Raw genomic sequence first — 17,557 nt, 5'->3', positions numbered from 1 at the left:
TGGCCACCTGGGGGGAAAAGGAAGGAGTGGGAGGGATCAGGAGCTTGGGGTTATCGGATGCAACTTAGAATGGATTTATAATGAGATCCTGCTGAGTAGCATTGAGAACTATGTCTAGATACTTATATCACAACAGAACAAAGGGTGGAAAAAAAAAAACGTGTACATGTAAGTGCAACTTGATCCCCATGCTATACAGTGGGAAAAAAATAAATTTAAAATAAATAAATAAAATAAAATAAAATAATTAATAAAATATTTATCAATTTAAAATAACAAAAATAAAATAAAATAAAATATTTTCTTCGAGTTGTGTGAAAAATGTCCTTGGTAATTTGATAGGGATTGCACTGAATCTGTAGATTGCCTTGGGTAGTATAGTCATTTTAATAATATTGACTCTTCCAATCCAAGAGCATGGTATGTCTTTCCATCTGTTTGTGCCATCTTTGATTTCTTCCATCAGCGTCTTATAGTTTTCAGAGTACAGGTCTTTTGTCTGTCTCTTTAGGTAGGTTTATTTCTAAGTATTTTATTCTTTGGGATGTGATGGTAAACAGGATTGCTTCCCTAATTTCTCTTTCTGATGTTTCATTGTTAGAACATAGAAATATGCTCGATTTCTGCATATTAATTTTGCATCCTGTGACTTTGCCAAATTCATGGATGAGCTCTAACAGTTTTCTGGTAGAGTCTTTAGGATTCTCTAGGTATAGTATCATGTCATCTGCAAATAGTGATAATTTTACTTCTTCCTTTCCAATTTGGATGCCTTTTATTTCTTTTTCTTCTCTGATTCCTATGGCTAGGACTTCCAAAACTATGATGAATAGTAGTAGTGAGAGTGGACATCCTTGTCTTGTTCCTGATCTCAGTGGGAATACTTTCAGCTTTTCACCATTGAGAATGACGTTAGCTTTGGGTTTGTCATATATGGCCTTTATGACATTGAGATAGGTTCCCTCTATGCCCACTTTCTGAAGGGTTTTTATCAGAAATGGGTGTTGGAGTGTGTCAAAGGCTTTTTCTGCATCTACTGAGAGGATTGAATGGTTTTTATTCTTCAGTTTTTTAATGCTGTTATATCACACTGATTGATTTGCGGATATTGAAGAACACTTGCGTCCCTGGGATAAATCCCACTTGGTCATGATATATAATCCTTTTAATGTATTGTTGGATTCAGTTTGCTACTATTTTGTTGAAGATTTTTGCAGCTGTGTTCATCAGTGAAATTGGCCTGTAGTTTTGGGTTTTTTTTTTGTGTGTGTGTGTGGGTGTGTGTGGTATCTTTGTCTGGTTTTCGTATCAGGGCGATGGTGGCCTCATAGAATGAGTTTGGTTGGGAGTGTCCTGTCCTCTGCAATTTTTTGGAATAGTTTCAGAAGGATCAGTGTTAGCTCTTCTCTATGTTGATAGAATTTGCCTGTGAAGCCATCTGGTCCTGGACTCTTGTTTGCTGGAAGTTTTTTAATCACAGTTTCAATTTCAGTACTTGTGATTGGTCCATTCATCTTTTCTAGTTCACTTTGGTTTAGTCTTGAAAGATTGCACCTTTCTAAGAATTTGTCCATTTCTTCTAGGTTTTCCATTTTATTGGCATATAGTTGCATATAGTAGTCTCTTGTGATCCTTTGTATTTCTGTGATGTCCATTGTTACTTCTCCTTTTTCATTTATAATTTTGATTTGAGTCCTCTCTCTTTTTTTCTTGATAAGTCTGGCTAAGGTTTATCAATTTTGTTGATCTTTTCAAAGAACAAGCTTTTCGTTTCATTGATCTTTTCTACGGTTTTCTTTGTTTCTATTTCATTGATTTCTGCTCTGATCTTTATGATTTCTTTCCTTCTGTTAACTTTAGGTCTTGTCTGTTCTTCTCTCTCTGGCTGCTTAAGATGTAGAGTTAGCTTGTTTATTTGAGCTTTTTCTTCTTTCCTGAGGTAGGCCTGTATTGCTATAAACTTTCCTCTTAGAACAGCTTTTGCTGCATCCCATAGGTTTTAGAGTGTCATATTTTTGTTGTCATTTGCTTCTAGGTATTTTTTAGTTTCCTCTTTGATTTCTTCAGTGATCCATTGATTGTTTAGCAGCATGTTGTTTAGTCTTTACATGTTTGTGTTTTTTGCAGTTTTTTTCTTGTTGTTGATTTCCAGTTGTATAGTTTTGTGGTCAGAAAAGATGCTTGATGTGATTTCAATTTTCTTAAAGTTACTGAGGTTGGATTTGCAGCCCAGGATGTGATCAATATTAGAGAATGATCCATGTGCACTTGAGAAGAATGTATATTCTGTTGCTTTTGGATGGAATGTCCTATAAATATCTATTAAATCCATCTGGTCTAATGCTTCATTCAGGGCCTGTGTTTCCTTATTGATTTTCTGTCTGGATGATCTGTCCATTGCTGTAAGTGGGGTGTTAAAGGCCCTCCACTATTATTGTATTATTGTTGATTTCTCCTTTTAAGGTTGTTAGCAGTTGCCTTATATATTGTGGTAATCCCATGCTGGGTGCATAGATATTTAAAACTGTTATGTCTTCTTCTTGGATTGATCCTTTGATCATTATGTAGTGTCCTTCATTGTCTCTTAAAATATTCTTCATTTTAAGGTCTATTTTGTCTGATAGGAGTATTGCTATTCCAGCATTCTTTTGATTCCTGTTTGCATGGAATATTTTCTTCCATCCTCTCACTTTCAATTTGTATGTGTCCCTGGAAATGAAGTGGGTCTCTTGAAGACAGCATATATATGGGTCTTGTTTTTGTATCCATTCAGCCAGTCTATGTCTTTTGGTTGGGGCATTTAGTCCATTCACATTTAAGGTAATTATTGATATGTATGTTCTTATTGACATTTTTTTTTGTCTTTTCTAGGGCCACAGGATATGGAGATTCCCAGGCTAGGGGTCTAATCGGAGCCATAGCCACTGGCCTATGCCAGAACCACAGAAACGTGGAATCCGAGCTGCATCTGCAACCTACACCATAGCTCACAGCAATGCCGTATCCTCAACCCACTGAGCAAGGGCAGAGATCAAACCCACAACCTCATGGTTCCTAGTCAGATTCGTTAACCACTGTGCCATGATGGAAACTCCTTATTGACATTTTATTAATTGCTTTGGATTTGTTTTTATTGCTCTTTTTTCTTCCCTTCTTCTCTTGTTCTCTCCTCTTGTGGTTTGATGGCTATCTTTAGTGTTGTATTTGAGTTGATTTTTCTTTGTTTGTGTATCAATTGTAGATTTTTGGTTTGCAGTGACTCTGAAGTTTTGATATGAGTCTATATATATATGATTGTTTTAAGTTATTTGTCTCAATTGCAAATGTATCTCCAATGTTCTGCATTTGTACCCTTCTCTTCTCACAATTTCTGATTTTGGTAGCATAATTGTGCATGGATGTTTTCTTATCTTTACTGTATATCTGCCTTTACTGGTGAGCCTTATCATTTGTGGTATTTTTGTTTCTGGTTGCGGCCTTTTCTTTTCTGCCTAGAGCAGTTCCTTTAGTATTTGTTGTAAAGCTGGTTTAGTGTTACTGAGTTCTCTTAGCTTTTGCTTATCTGTGAAGGTTTTGATTTCTCCTTCAAATCTGAATGAGAGCCCTGCTAGGTAAAGTAATCTTGGTTGGAGGGTTTTTCCTTTCATCACATTAAGTATATCATGCCACTCCCTTCCGGCCTGCAGAGTTTCTACTGAAAAATCTGCCGATAACCTTATTGGGGTTCCCTTGTATGTTATTTCTTTTCCCTAGCTGCTTTCAAGATTTTCTCTTTGTCTTTAATTTTGGTCAGTTTGATTAATATGTGTCTTGGGGTGTTCCTCCTTGGGTTTGTTTTATATGGTACTCATTGCACTTCCTGGATTTGACTGAATGCTTCCTTTCCCATGTTAGGGAAGTTTTCAGCTATTATCTCTTCGAATATTTTTTCTGTCCCTTTCTCTCTCTCTCTTCTTCTGGCACCCCTGTAATATGGATGTTGGTGCATTTAACATTGTCCCAGAGTTCTCTGAGACTCTCTTCATTTGTTTTCAATCTTTTTTCTCTTTTCTGTTCTGCATCTGTAATTTCCACTAATCTGTCCCCCACCTTGATTATTAGTTCTTCTGCCTCCTGTATTCTGCTATTGGTTGCTGCTAATGAATTTTTTATTTCAGTTATTGTATTTTGCATCTCTTCTTGCTTAAGTTTTATATCTTTTATTTCTTTGCTCAGTGTTTCCTTTAAATTATCCATCTTTGCCTCCAGTTTATTTCCAATGTCTTGCATCAACTTCAGCATCAACAGTCTAAAGTCTTTTTCCTGGAGGCTGAGAATCTCCTGATCACTTAGGAGATCAGATAGGTGGGGTCAGATATTCCCAAAATGGCCACCTCCAGAGAAAGGCATGCTGATGAATATTCCCAAGAGCTTTGCTTCCAATGTCCTTCCCCCACCACAAGCCACATTCACTCCTGTTCTCTGTCTTTTCATTTTTATAGGTTTTTGGTGTGGTGACCTTTTTGCAGACAGTAGAGTCGTAACCTCTCTTACTTCTGGTGTCTGCCCTTGTGGCTAAAGTTGGTATGGGGGGGCTTGCTGTAGGCTTCCTGATGGGAGGGACTGGTGCCTTCCCACTGGTTGGTGGGGCTGATTCCTATCCTTCTGATGGGTGGGACTTTGTCTCGGGGTGAGATTAGAGGTGGCTGTGTGCCTGGGGCAGGGGGTCTTTACTGGTGGGTGGGGCTGTGATCCCACCTGGATTGTTGTTTGGTCTGGGTCTTCTCAGCACTGATGGGTGGGGTCAGATAGTCCCAAAATGGCCACCTCCAGAGAAAGGCACGGCTGATGAATATTCCCAAGAGCTTTGCTTCCAATGACCTTCCCCCACCACAAGTCACATTCACCCCTGTTTTCCCAGGAGGTCCTCCAAGAATTGCAGTCAGATTTGACCCAGATTCCTATGGAAACTTTGCTTTGCCTTGGGACCCAGTGCATGTGAAATCTGTGTGTGCCTTTTAAAAATGGGGTCTCCATCTCCCCCAGTCCCGTGAAGCTCCTGTGCACAAGCCCCACTGGCCTTCAATGCCAGATGCTCCAGGGCTCTTTCTCCCAGTGCCAGATCCCCACGCATGGGAGTTTGATGTGGAGCTCAGAACTCTCACTCATGTAGGTGAGTCTCTGTGAACCAGTTACTTTCCAGTCTGTGGGGCTTCCCACCCAGGAGGTATGGAGTTGCTTATATCACATAATTGCTCCTCCTGCCTCTTGGTGTGGTCTCCTCTTTGTCTTCTGGAGTAGGATATCTTCTTCAAAGTTTTGAGTCCATTTGGTTGAAGGTTGCTCAGCATTTGGTTGTAATTTTGTTGTTTTTATGAGAGAAGTTGAGCTTCAGTCCTTCTATTCCACCATCTTAATCCCATCTTGGGAATGTTCATATTTAAAAAACAAAACCCACCACCACCAACAACAATAAGAACCCTTAAATGTACTCATTTCCAAGTACCTGAGGAATAATAAAGACTGCCTATTTCACATGTTTGTAAACTTGGTTCTTTCATTTAAGATGATGGTTTTCTTTTTAAAGGTTAGCTTGGTTTTAAAAAAAATTGACTGGTTTATAGTTATACTGGCCTTAACATAAGGGTAAAGAAAATAAAGTGCATTAATAGTTCAAGTGACGTATATCTATTAAGTATTTTGCTAAGATAATATCTTTAGATTGGTTGACTTCATTTATTTACAAGATTTATAAATGAATTACTCAGTTCTACAGTTCTACATAGGGACATAACAGTGGTGGTGCTAGAAAAACTAATAAGGAGCTTTTAGCTTTGTCATTTCCAATGAAAACTAATTTGGTTTTCTTCTATTTTAAAATATTGGTAAATATTGATATTTTAAAAAAATTATAGTAGGTCAGTATTTTCCAAAGTGTGTTTTTCGGAGCACTAGCCCTTGCTTATGTGCTCAATAAAATAAAGTTCCGAAATCAAATTTATTTTAGAAAAGCTATTTTTTTTTAATGGCTGCTCCTATAGCACATGGAAGTTTCCAGACAAGGGGTCAAATTGAAGCTGCAGCTGCTGGCTTACACCACAGCAACACCAGATCTGAGCCATGTCTGTGACTTATACTGCAGCTTGTGCTGGATCCTTAACCCACTGAGCGAGGCCAGGGATCAAACCTGCTTCCTCACAGAGGCATTATGTCCTTAACCTGCTGAGCCACACAACAGAAACTCTGAAAAGCTGTCTACAGTCTTCTCAGAGGTTCACAATTCATCTCACTAGATAGGGGTTCTGAGAAATCCTGTGATGAACTTGCATATCTCAGTATTTCTCAAATTTATTTAAATATGGAAATTTATTTTGTATAACACCCATTAGTACACTGCAGACCTAGAGTTCCACAGAACACAATTCAGGTATAACTGTTATTGGAGACATTATGAATTGTTTAAAATGAGGGTTTTTTTTTCAGCATTTCTTCTGGTATCCACTGCAAGATAGAGGGAAACACAAATGCAGTGTACCTCTAGTGTTTGCGATAACACCAAATTTTTTTCAAGCCACTGATCTCTACTAAAATAGATGATTATGTGTAAAGTGGTGTCAAAAACCCATAGTTGCCTAGGAATCCCTGAGGTATAATTTTACGTTCCACAGGTCACCAACACCAGCAGTCGTCTCAGCCAGGCATCTGTGGAGCTGGCTTTACCACCTCTTATGTTCTCTTAACTGATATTTCCAGGATACTCCTCTTGTTTTTATTACATTCCCCCCCCCTAGGATTCTCCCTTAATTCCCCAAAGAATGGAAGTAAGTTATGTTTAATGATGCAGTTCTGAAGGCATAGGGCTGACAGAAGAATAACAGAGAGACTGTCTCACAGTCATTTCAAATGTGGCTAAGTGCCCACAGCACAATGGCTTTTAGGCCTTCCAGCAGCCAAGGTTACAGGGAGCCTTGGCATCAGGACTCTCCAGGCACCTCTCTACTATGGAGCCCCAGTGACAGTCCTCCTGGGGCAAGAAGAGATAGGCCTTGCACTGGAAGGGAGGACTTCATCCTCTCTCTGGGTCCAAAGTTTTGGGAACAACTCTCTCTTTAGGCAGAAGCCTCTCCACAATCTGAAAGATGTGGTCTGCCCCCACCCCCCAAGAAAACCTAGACAAAGCAATCACATAGAAGACTTTTCCAAGTTTGGTTTATTTCATCATAACCCCACACTAACCTCTCAAAATCCAGTGTAAATTATGGTATGCAGAGTGGTAAATTTTTATTCTTCAATCTTTCCCTTCAGTGTGAGGTGAATAAGAAAATATAAGCTACTACCTTTATCTTTAATCCTATAACCTCTCTGAGCAAATGTTTGGCTCTAAAAGGCATGCATGTGTGCATGGGGTATACATACTCACACTTCCAGGAAGGAGCCAGACTTTTCAGGCACAGGACAGACTATCCAGAAATAGGAAAGATAAAAACAACATTTTTTGAACCATAGGATTTAATTCTACTGAAGTGAACAATTTATCCAATTCACAACACTAATCAGGACACTCACCAACTATAGAGATCTTAATGTCATCAACCACACTTCAGGAAAAATTGCTCATTTCCATGTACTTGGGAAACCAGAGAGACCATTTTGGTAAAATTCTACATTCAAAGTCTTCTTGAAAGGTGAATAATCTCTGTTTTAAGGGTAGTTTTTTTGTTTTTTGTTTTTTTACTGCATTCTTAAGAAAAAAATTGAAGTCTACCAGACATACTGGTTCACTTATTCTAGTAACTTCCCATAACTTGGCTGTTAGTGAAATAAGTTTCTGATCAACAAAAGAAGATAATATAAACTGTATTCCTTAAAACTGTAATGGAGAGGATCTTTCTCAGTATCCTTAGATCCTATTCATTTTTACTTTTGAAATAATGTTTGTGTTCATCTGGCTTTGCCTTCCACAGCAGATTTGCTATAGCAGTGGAGCACGAAGGTTAGAGGCACATACAGATGGGGCACCGAATTGGGGCAGCTCTGAGAGTGGCAGACCTTAGGAAGTGATCTCAACTCCCAGCAGTGTCCTCTCTGTAGAGTGGGTGGACCTTGCGGAATTGTGACGAGAATAAATGAGAGAAGGCCTAGACCTGGGGCACTGTAATCACAGAGTAGAGAAGAGCTGCAAGAAGCAGGCTCTGACGACAGTAAGACATGACTATTTTGAGCCAGAGAGTGAGAAGACACCATCTGTGTAGTGATCTGTTCTAGAATTCCTAGGATCTACATCAAATAGACTTAATTTCTGCAATTCACCTTTTAACCCATTCTGAAAAGTGAGGCATTACCTCATTGCTCTCCTATTCTTCAAAATTTCCCAATTACTACCTTTCTTTGATCTCTGCAAAGTAATTTTTTTTTTTCAGTGACCTGAGCCACAACAGTGACAATGCTGGATCTTCAACCCATTGAGCTACCAGGGAACTCCGAATTATTATTTATTTTTACCCCCAGTTATAGGTTGTCATTGGCCTAGAAACCAGCCCTCATGTCCATTTGAGAAGTGAGGTCTAACTCTGTCTTCAACTATTCAGGATTTAGTGCCCTCTTTGGTCCATGTTCCTCCCATCTTTTTCAGTTTGAAGATGTTTTCCCTTAACCAAGAACCTAAAGTTGGGAGTTTCCGTCGTGGCACAGTGGTTAATGAATCCAACTAGGAACCATGAGGTTGTGGGTTTGATCCCTGGCCTTGTTCAGTGGGTCAAGGATCCGGTGTTGCCGTGAGCTGTGGTGTAGGTCGCAGATGCAGCTCGGATCCCGCGTCACTGTGGCTCTGGTGTAGGCCGGCGGCTACAGCTCCTATTCAACCCCTAGCCTGGGAACCTCCACATGCCATGGGAGCAGCCCTAGAACAAGCAAAAAGACAAAACAAAAACAAAAACAAAAAAACAAAGAACCTAAAGTTGAATAGCTCTGATTTTCAGGTCTAAACAGTGTACCCTTCCCCAAATTCCCCAAACTCTAAGCCTTTCCTTGATTTCTTGCTACAGAAGAATATTTTCCCTCAGGATATCCTATTTTTGCTGCATTTGGTATATTTCATGGATTTCTTCTCTCTAAGCATCTTGACAATCTCCTGAAAAGACTTCATTAAATTCTTTTTGAGTTTAATATCGTACATTTCTTTTATACATACCTGTGTCTTTAGAAACCAAGTTCATTTGAAAACTGACTCCATGTGCAGCCACATAGATTTCTTTAGATGCCACCTTCTTTTTATATCAATGTAGCTTCAATTGTCAGAATCTAACTTATTAGACTCTTATGTTTATCCCCCTTGGATCATACTTTAAAGTCTCTGACTATGCATCGTTGATTTTTTAAAAGGCCCATCTCTTTCCAAGTTCCAGGTAGGTATTTGAATATACACAAGGTTGCTTTTATTCTCTAATAATATACAAGAACTCTTAGGTGTCACAGTTGCTTTTCTCCCAAGGTTCTCTTCTACCTGATGAACCAGGTAACAAATTTTTTTTTTTTTTTGGTTAATACTAAGGTGAGTAACAATTCCACTCGCTGCTTTCTGAACATCTAAGAGAGCAAATTGTCATACATGCCAAGGAATAATTTGTATGTTCTTCATTTCTTGCACAAGCTTTCATTTGTTTTTCTTTTTATGGCTCCACTTGCAGCAGAAGTTCCTAGGCTAGGGGTTGAATCAGAGCTGCAGCTGAAGCCTACAACACAGCCATAGCAACGCCAGATCTGAGCCACATCTGCAACCTATGCCATAGCTTGAGGCAATGCTGAATGCTTAACCCACTGGGAGGCCGGGGATCAAACCCACATCCTCACAGAGACAATGTGGGGTCCTTAACCTGCTGAGCCACAACCGGAACTCCTTAGGGCCAGTTTTATTGTAAAAAAACTCAGTAATATCAGAGATATTTCTGCTTAGAACAAAGCTTTTCATACTGAATCATTAGGAACTTATAAGTCAATGTGGGCTGCAACCACTATTATGAAATGAAACATAAGAGAAAAGCAATAAAATAGAATAGGAAAAACAGCCAAGTGCACTGCATGTAGGGAGACTATTTTTGTGAAATTTCTAGTTTTATGTATGTATACAGTGTGTTTTCTTGCATGACATAAAATGTATTTCATAGTGTGGGTCATGAACTAAAAACTTTTAAAATCCATATGTTAGATATTGTATGACCTTAGATACATTATTTGTATTGCCATAATGAAAAGTATAAAAATATAAAACTATGCACATATGCATGTATGTGTATATATACATTTTAAAATTATAGTACAAAACATAGAAACATAATGACTTCTACCACTCCATCTGTTGATAGAAGATAGTTTAAGAGCCTAGCAGCTTTATTTTAGCTAATAATATATGATAATGCATTTTTAGGTGCTTCTTAAGAAATACTGTCTTTGTGGAAATGGATTTATTCTTAGATATTAGAACTCTATTTTAGTACTAGAAAATCCAATAAGTGGTTGAATCAAATTACTGGACATTCATAGATATGAAGCAGCACATGAAAATGTCCTACGGTATATAATTTAGTGTTTCCATTTTTTTTTCCATGAAGGGTGACTGGTGGTCACATGGTAAAGGACTAGAAAATCCCTTCCAACCACCTTATGACACTAAGAGCACCCAAAGGAGCGACTTTCAAAAACCAGCATGTCCACTGGTTTCACCAGTCAAACATAGCAAGTTGCAAAAGCCTTCTTATGGAATAGGTAAGGTCAGCACTGGTAAAACCTCTTCTCCATTGTCTCCAGTTCCTGCTATCAAATTAAGATGTATTAGATGTGCCGGCACTACCTGAGAAAATTGTCCTCTATAGGAGTTGAAAATATACATGCAGAAAATGCAGCCCTTGACAAGTTTATTCTTTGTTCCCTCCTGGGGGACCAACATAGCTTCAAACATGCTTGATATAACATAAAAATTATAATGATCATTGACAATACGATACTCCCAGGCAGAAATTTAGTAGCATTCTGCTCATTATTGCCAGCGAACTTTAAAAGTTGTAACTGTTAAAATAGTGGGCAACACCATAGGATAATGTTTCTCAAAATGCACTTTGAGGGACACTAGTTTTTATGACATTTATAGATACTGCTCAGAAAAACAGAGGAGGTCAAATGTTTTGCAAAAACTGAATTTACAAAGTTAGAGGGTTTTTTCTTTCTTTCCTTACTACAGAACTCTTAAAATCCTATTCTAAGTGCAAGCACAATGTATTTCTGAGAAGAAGAATAAAGAATGCTGGGTTTCTTCAATATCGACAACTTCATCCTTTTTCAGACCATCTCACATGACTGGTATCCCACAGAACATAACTTGGGAAATATTCTTATATACGTTCTTAATACATTTTGAGATCTTAAATTTGTTTTACCTTAAAATATCATTATAATAATTGAAGTCTTTCACATTTTTTCGAGTTGTATCTGTTTCTGAACCCATGTCTTACTCATCTCCACTGCAAAAGTAGGATTTTTAGCAAGAAAATAAGTTCAGGATCAAGTCCGAACAAAAATGTATTTATTGACTACCCCCTCTGGTTCTCACCCCATACAAAAGTTCATAAACTAAACCTCAAATTTTCTAAACATGACAGTAGGCAGCATAGGATTACTTATCAAGGTCAACAGTCCCTTGGTTTTAGCCTTCTGGCCTCTGTGATTGGCCAGTCTAGTTAAGGATACCAAAGGCAGCTAGACCAAAGGTCAGGACATTTGAAAATGGTCATATTTAATATGATTTCCACCTCAATGGTGGTAAGTACAGAGAACTAAATATTAGATAATCTACCTCTTCTTGAGAAAAGTAGCATCTTCTGTTTCAAGATGCCGGACTGGGCACACATATCTAAATCTCCTGCCCCTCAAGACCCTATTAAATGACAGCAAAGCAATCAGCCCATAAAGTTGGAAACAATGGGAGGAAGACCTTTCTGGAATGTGGGAAGGAACGGAAGTCTGTTGATGGATGAAAGAGAGCAAAGACGCAACAGCTTAGAATGTATAGAAGGAGATGCAGCAAAGAAGAACCAGTCTGCCTGCGGAAAAACAAAAAACTAAGAATTTGTAGGCTTAGCAGATATAGCAGAACAAAAAGAGGAAGGGGAGAATCAGAGAGATACTTGAAAGTCTGTCTCTTAAATAACTGCTCCAGTCATGAGCACTCTACCCATTGCTAACATTAAAATTGCTAGAGCCCACTTTTCCAGCTAGATATCAACTACCACAGTAGTCACTTTAGCATTTCAAATTGGCCTCCTATCCTATTCTTAATTTATGAATGGACAACTAAAGATTAGAATTATGCCAAAGTTTTTTGTTGTTTTTTTTTTTTTTGGAGGATAAAGTTAAGAAAATATCACAGCATAAGAGAACAATAACAACAAAAACTTAGAAAATATGAGCGAATAGAATGGGGAATCAGTCTGGGATGCCCCACTTTTCTGGAGCTCCAGAAAAGAGTACAGATGAAGATGAGATAATTATCATCATAAAACATACATTAAACTTTTACAAGCGCTTTGTAAAACTTTCTTTTCTTTTCTTTTTAGGACCATCACCGGCATAGTTCCCAGGCTAAGGGTCAAATCAGGGCTACAGCCACAGGCCTACACCACAGCTACAGCAACACGGGATCTGAGCCGCATCTGTGACCTATACCACAGCTCACGGCAATACCAGATCCTTACTCACTGAGCAGGCCAGGGATTTAACCTGTATCCTCATGGATCCTAGTTGGGTTTGTTAACTGCTGAGCCACAAAGGGAACTCCTGTAAAACTTTCTAAATGTTTACTCACTCAACTTTCACACCAACCCTGTAGAATATACTAGTGTGGTAATACTTTTAATAGTCTCATTTTTCAGATAAGAAAGCAAGTGCAGAGTTTAATTTGCCCAAAGCTACACAGCAAGTAATTGGTGTTTGAACTAAGTCTGACTCTAGTACCTATAAAAATAACCAGTAGTCTACACGGCCTCCAGAATAATAATAAGAAGAAAGATTTCCAACATAAAAGGGAGCCATTGAAATGGTCTACTGAGTGCTTCAAAGTATGAAGGGAAAAAAGGTACATGCTTATACGTCATTACGAAATTGCAAAACAATTATAAAGAGAAGATTCTAAAAGTTTCCATTAAAAGAAAAACAAGTCACCATCTAAGAAATAAGAATATGGAATCAAGCAGTATGGACGAGCACAATGGAATTAATGTCTTCAAAGTTCTCAAGAGAAACCGTTTCTAACCTAGAGGAGAGGATTTATTTTGACATGAACCCTAGAACCCTTTTTTTTTTTTCCCAAGTGGCACTGAGCATTGGACCTACTGAGAAATAGATCTAGACTTAGCAAAATATTTGGCCCCTAAGGGAACAAATTCATGTAATTATATTATAATGCTATTTAGTAGTTTTCGAATTTAGCATCATTCTATAGACACAACATAAAAATTTAAATATGATTACAGATCAGAATTATGTGGGTCTTAAGAAAAATATACAGTTGACAGAAGATGGGGAGTAGCAGAGGAGAAGGGTGCTAACATCATTGTTTAACATATGAGTCCTCAAGAGATACTACCCAAAATAGATGAAACACAGAGTAGAAGATTAAGATCAGTCAAAGGAACTAATACAAGAACCAATTTCTCTCCCTAGCCCTGGCCTCTTCACCGAGCATCAAGTTTACATATCCAAGCAACTACTTATCGTCTCTTTGGGGGTAACTAATTTCCTTTTCAGGTTTAACCTGGCTAGAACAGTACATTTCATTCTCCCCCCTTCAAATCTATTCCCCCATCTCAATAAATGTCATTTCTATTCTCCCAGATACTCAAGTTTCAATAACCTTGAAGTCATTCAAAAACTCCCTCTATATCCATTCCATCAGCAAATCATCTTGCCAATGTAGTACAGCCACTATTTTCCCACGTCCTTTCTTTCTCTTCCATAAAGTTTTCCACACCATAATCAGAGGACTGATTAATGATATCACTCTCCTCCTTTAGAGCCTCCAGTTATTTGTCATTATTTGTAGGATAAATTTCAAATTCTTTGTCATGGCCTACATGGTCCTATTTGACCTGCCAAATCTACCTACTTTATTTCCTATTGCTCCTGACGTCATGTTGTGGAGATTTAGACAAACGGCATATAACTCAGCCCCAGGAGGTAGAGAATACTCTTTGAAAGTCATGCTTGTTTCAGAACCAATTTAGGTACTTATTTTTATATTTCTGTAACTTAATTACATAGTCTAATAAATTAAATCTGAGCATAAAAAAGCAGTTGCTTCTATAAAACGTTCAAAGTCGAATACTTTAGAAAGACTTGCTAAAAGGTCAATCACTAACTTTAAAAATGCTAATTAAGTGTGGGTAAAATAACTGTGAAAGAGGAGCTGGAGTGAATTTTTTTAAATCTTAAAGGACTTTGTACTCATTTTCCTTCAGACGCATTTTTAAGTTTCCATTCTCTGTTAAAGAAACAGAAACTGAAAGGGATGCATTAGGGTGTGTTTGTGCAAGAAATACAAAGTAGAATTCCAACCAACAGACACTTCCTCCGAGAAAATGCCTTGGCACCCTGATAAAAATTTGGTGAATGAACTAGTTAAAAGCAAAATAAGTATGCTATATGTAATTTTCTATGCTTCTTTGCTTTAACTGATTTTTTTGTTAACCAATCAGGCCTGTAGTTTCTCATAAGGAGCAGTTGTTTCTTCTCTAGTTTGATACGGGATGTGGTGGAAGAGACAGAGAAAGAGGCTTTGTTCTGGGTGATCAGGCAGGGCCCAGCAATTTCATAAGGGAGCCCCCCAAATCAGCATCTGTAGATTTGTCAATTTTCCCATAGAGGAATCCTCCAAGCTTCTGCCTGGAGTTGGGGACAGAAAATCTTCAGTTCACAGTTTCAACTGTTCCCTGACTCAGAGGCATCAGCTGCCTCCAATTCCCTTTACTGGAATGCCGTGGCATGAATTGGCTTGATTTTCACCCCACCTCCCCCTCCTCAAGCACTTAGCTTCCAGTTTTCTGGGCTCTACTCAAGTCAGTTGCCACTTACTCATCTGCTTTCCAGCTTTCAAATTTGTTACTATCTTTGCTCACATTTAGTCCTCTTTTTTTTTTTTTCCTCTTAAGGCTTTAAGCCCTTTTAATTTCTTTACTGTCATTGTACTAGAGTTTGGGGAGGGAATTTGGGTAAATATACATGTTGAATTTGCAATGTTTAACTGGAAATCACCATCAACACTAACTCCCCCTGGAATTTTAATATTGGTTCAGCACATAGAGTTGTTTGATTCTAGGCCCATGATTTCAATTTCATCATCTTGTTTTACTCAGTTTATGAAGTGGGAATAATAATTCTTGTTTTGCAAGATTGTCATGAGAAATAAATAACATGTAAATTGCCCAGGCCAGGGATCCAACCGAGCCACAGCACTGACAACACAGAATCCCCAATGCTAGGCTACCAAGGAACTAGTATTATTGATTATTGCATTGTACTAAGTTAGTTGCTGATTGGAATCTAGCTTTGGGAACCTGGCCTGGAGGTCTCCTTTTCTCCTTCCCCTTCTGTCCCTCCTTCCTTTCCCCCTCTTCCTCCTCCTTTCTCCCCCTCCTTCTTCCTCTTTCTCTCTCTGTTCTTTTATTGATATTTTTCATTGCCAAGATCATTATTATATTCCAGGTCCTACCACAATACCTAGACTCAACAAATATTTATCAATTAGTTTAATGATAATTATGTTTTATTCAATAGATTATTCATTTTAAAGTCATAACATAAATATACACACTGCAGTATAGGCCTACAATTTATTCATATTTAAATGGTGCTTCACTATTAGATGAGAAAGATTTTTAAAAGAAAATATTTTATGTAAATTTTAAAATATGGATATAAACTCGTCTGTGTAGGCCAGGTTTTTAATGTGTGTGTGTGTGTGTATATATATATATGCATATAGACAAAGAAAATGTGTATATAAACATTCATTAATAACAAAAGTCATCTCATAGTCATTCTGTTCCATCAGCCCACTTAATTACGCCTGGTTTTTGGCATTTCAGCTATGTCATCTTGTACCGATAATGAAAGTGCCCTTTATGTCTTGACCACCACACAATTTCCTGGCTACCATCCATGGTCAGTTCAACAAATGGCTATGCTCCATCATATCTGAGTCCCTGTAAGAATAAGTGTTCACTTTTGGTTTTATATAATAAAACTTTATAAATTGGAAAAGCTGATCTAATTTGTGAGGGAATTCTTCATATTTCAGTGAAACTTTGGCTATTTATCAACTATTCAATATTTTAATGTTCTTTCCAATTGCAAATTCAGATACAGTGCTATTATTTTTTAAAGTAGGTTTTAGTTTGTGGTGCTTCTTTTATACCAGGGTGTAACAACAATGATTTCTTGCTATAGTTATGTTAGGCTTCTTTTTTTTCCCACTGTATTTTGAAAATCTGTACTATTACTTTTAGATTAAAAATCTTTTCATAGAAGATGAAAATAAATATTATTTAGAAGAATGAGGTTTCTAATAGAAAAATAATAGTGATGAATGTTTTTTAAGGAGATACAAATGAAAAGTTAAGAAAATTTCTTGAAGTAAAATCTGCTGCGTTCCCATCAGTATGAGGAGCAAGTTGTGTGTTTTGTTGATAAAATATAGATGGCCAGACACCAACTTGTTTGGTGTATCCTTGTTTAGAAAATTCCTGCTTTAATTAGATCAAGTTTCCAAGAAACAGAGAGTGGATTTCAAACATTCTTTATAGACTTTGCCTTATTTTTTGTAAGCCTCATCTAACAAAGCTTCTTTTAAGTAATTCTTTTGGGTCCAATTTGAATTCTTGAGTAACCACTAAGAACTTGAATATCTTCTTTGATGTTTTCCCACTTAGATGATGTCCACTATTATGGGCTTCTTTTAAAAATCTCTTATATTTGCATAAATGAACATGAAAGTTATGTCTGCTTTTAACAGGTATAATTTCTGGCTAAAGAATTTCTTTCTATAATAGTCCAGAATTCTTTTCATATCCCATTATTAGTGCCCATGAAACCTTCTGTTATTATTTTTAAGATTCTGAGAGGTTCTAGGTCACTGTATAAAAGATGATCCGTTTTAATTGATTTAATTGACTTCCTTCAGAAGTATTTGTTTGTTAATCTGCATAACAAGCCTCTACAAAACTTAGTTGCTTAAAACAACAAAAATTTTATTTGCTCATGATTCTGCAATCTGGACTGAGCTCAACTGGGCAGTTCTTTGACTGGTCTTGCTGGTGAGCACTTGAGTGGCTGAAATTTATAGCAGGTCATACAAGGACAGGCCTCATTTAGGGTGCTGGAATGATTGGGCCTGTTATGCTCCATGGTCTGTATATGTGCTTTCTCCAGCAAAGTAGATGGACTTCTTACATGGCAGCTTAGGCCTTCCAAGAATGCAAAAACAGAACTTGTAAATCTTTCTTAAGGTTTAAGCCTGGAACTGGCACAGTGTTAC

At 37.6% G+C, this 17,557-nt stretch overlaps 1 protein-coding gene across 1 annotated transcript in view; it reads left to right on the top strand.

The window, feature by feature from the left end:
* Positions 1-17,557, top strand: part of C5H2orf73 (chromosome 5 C2orf73 homolog) — a 34,372-nt gene that overhangs the window by 7,827 nt on the left and 8,988 nt on the right. Inside the window, exon 3 of the mRNA XM_047779222.1 lies at positions 10,587-10,740. Within this exon, the coding sequence (XP_047635178.1) occupies positions 10,587-10,740 (154 nt within the window). The remainder of the gene's footprint in view (positions 1-10,586; positions 10,741-17,557) is intronic.

This window comes from Phacochoerus africanus, chromosome 5, assembly GCF_016906955.1.
Source record: "Phacochoerus africanus isolate WHEZ1 chromosome 5, ROS_Pafr_v1, whole genome shotgun sequence".
Taxonomy (NCBI): Eukaryota; Metazoa; Chordata; class Mammalia; order Artiodactyla; family Suidae; genus Phacochoerus; species Phacochoerus africanus.
Note: the sequence above shows the minus strand (reverse complement) of the source record. Positions and strands in the feature narration are given on the sequence as shown.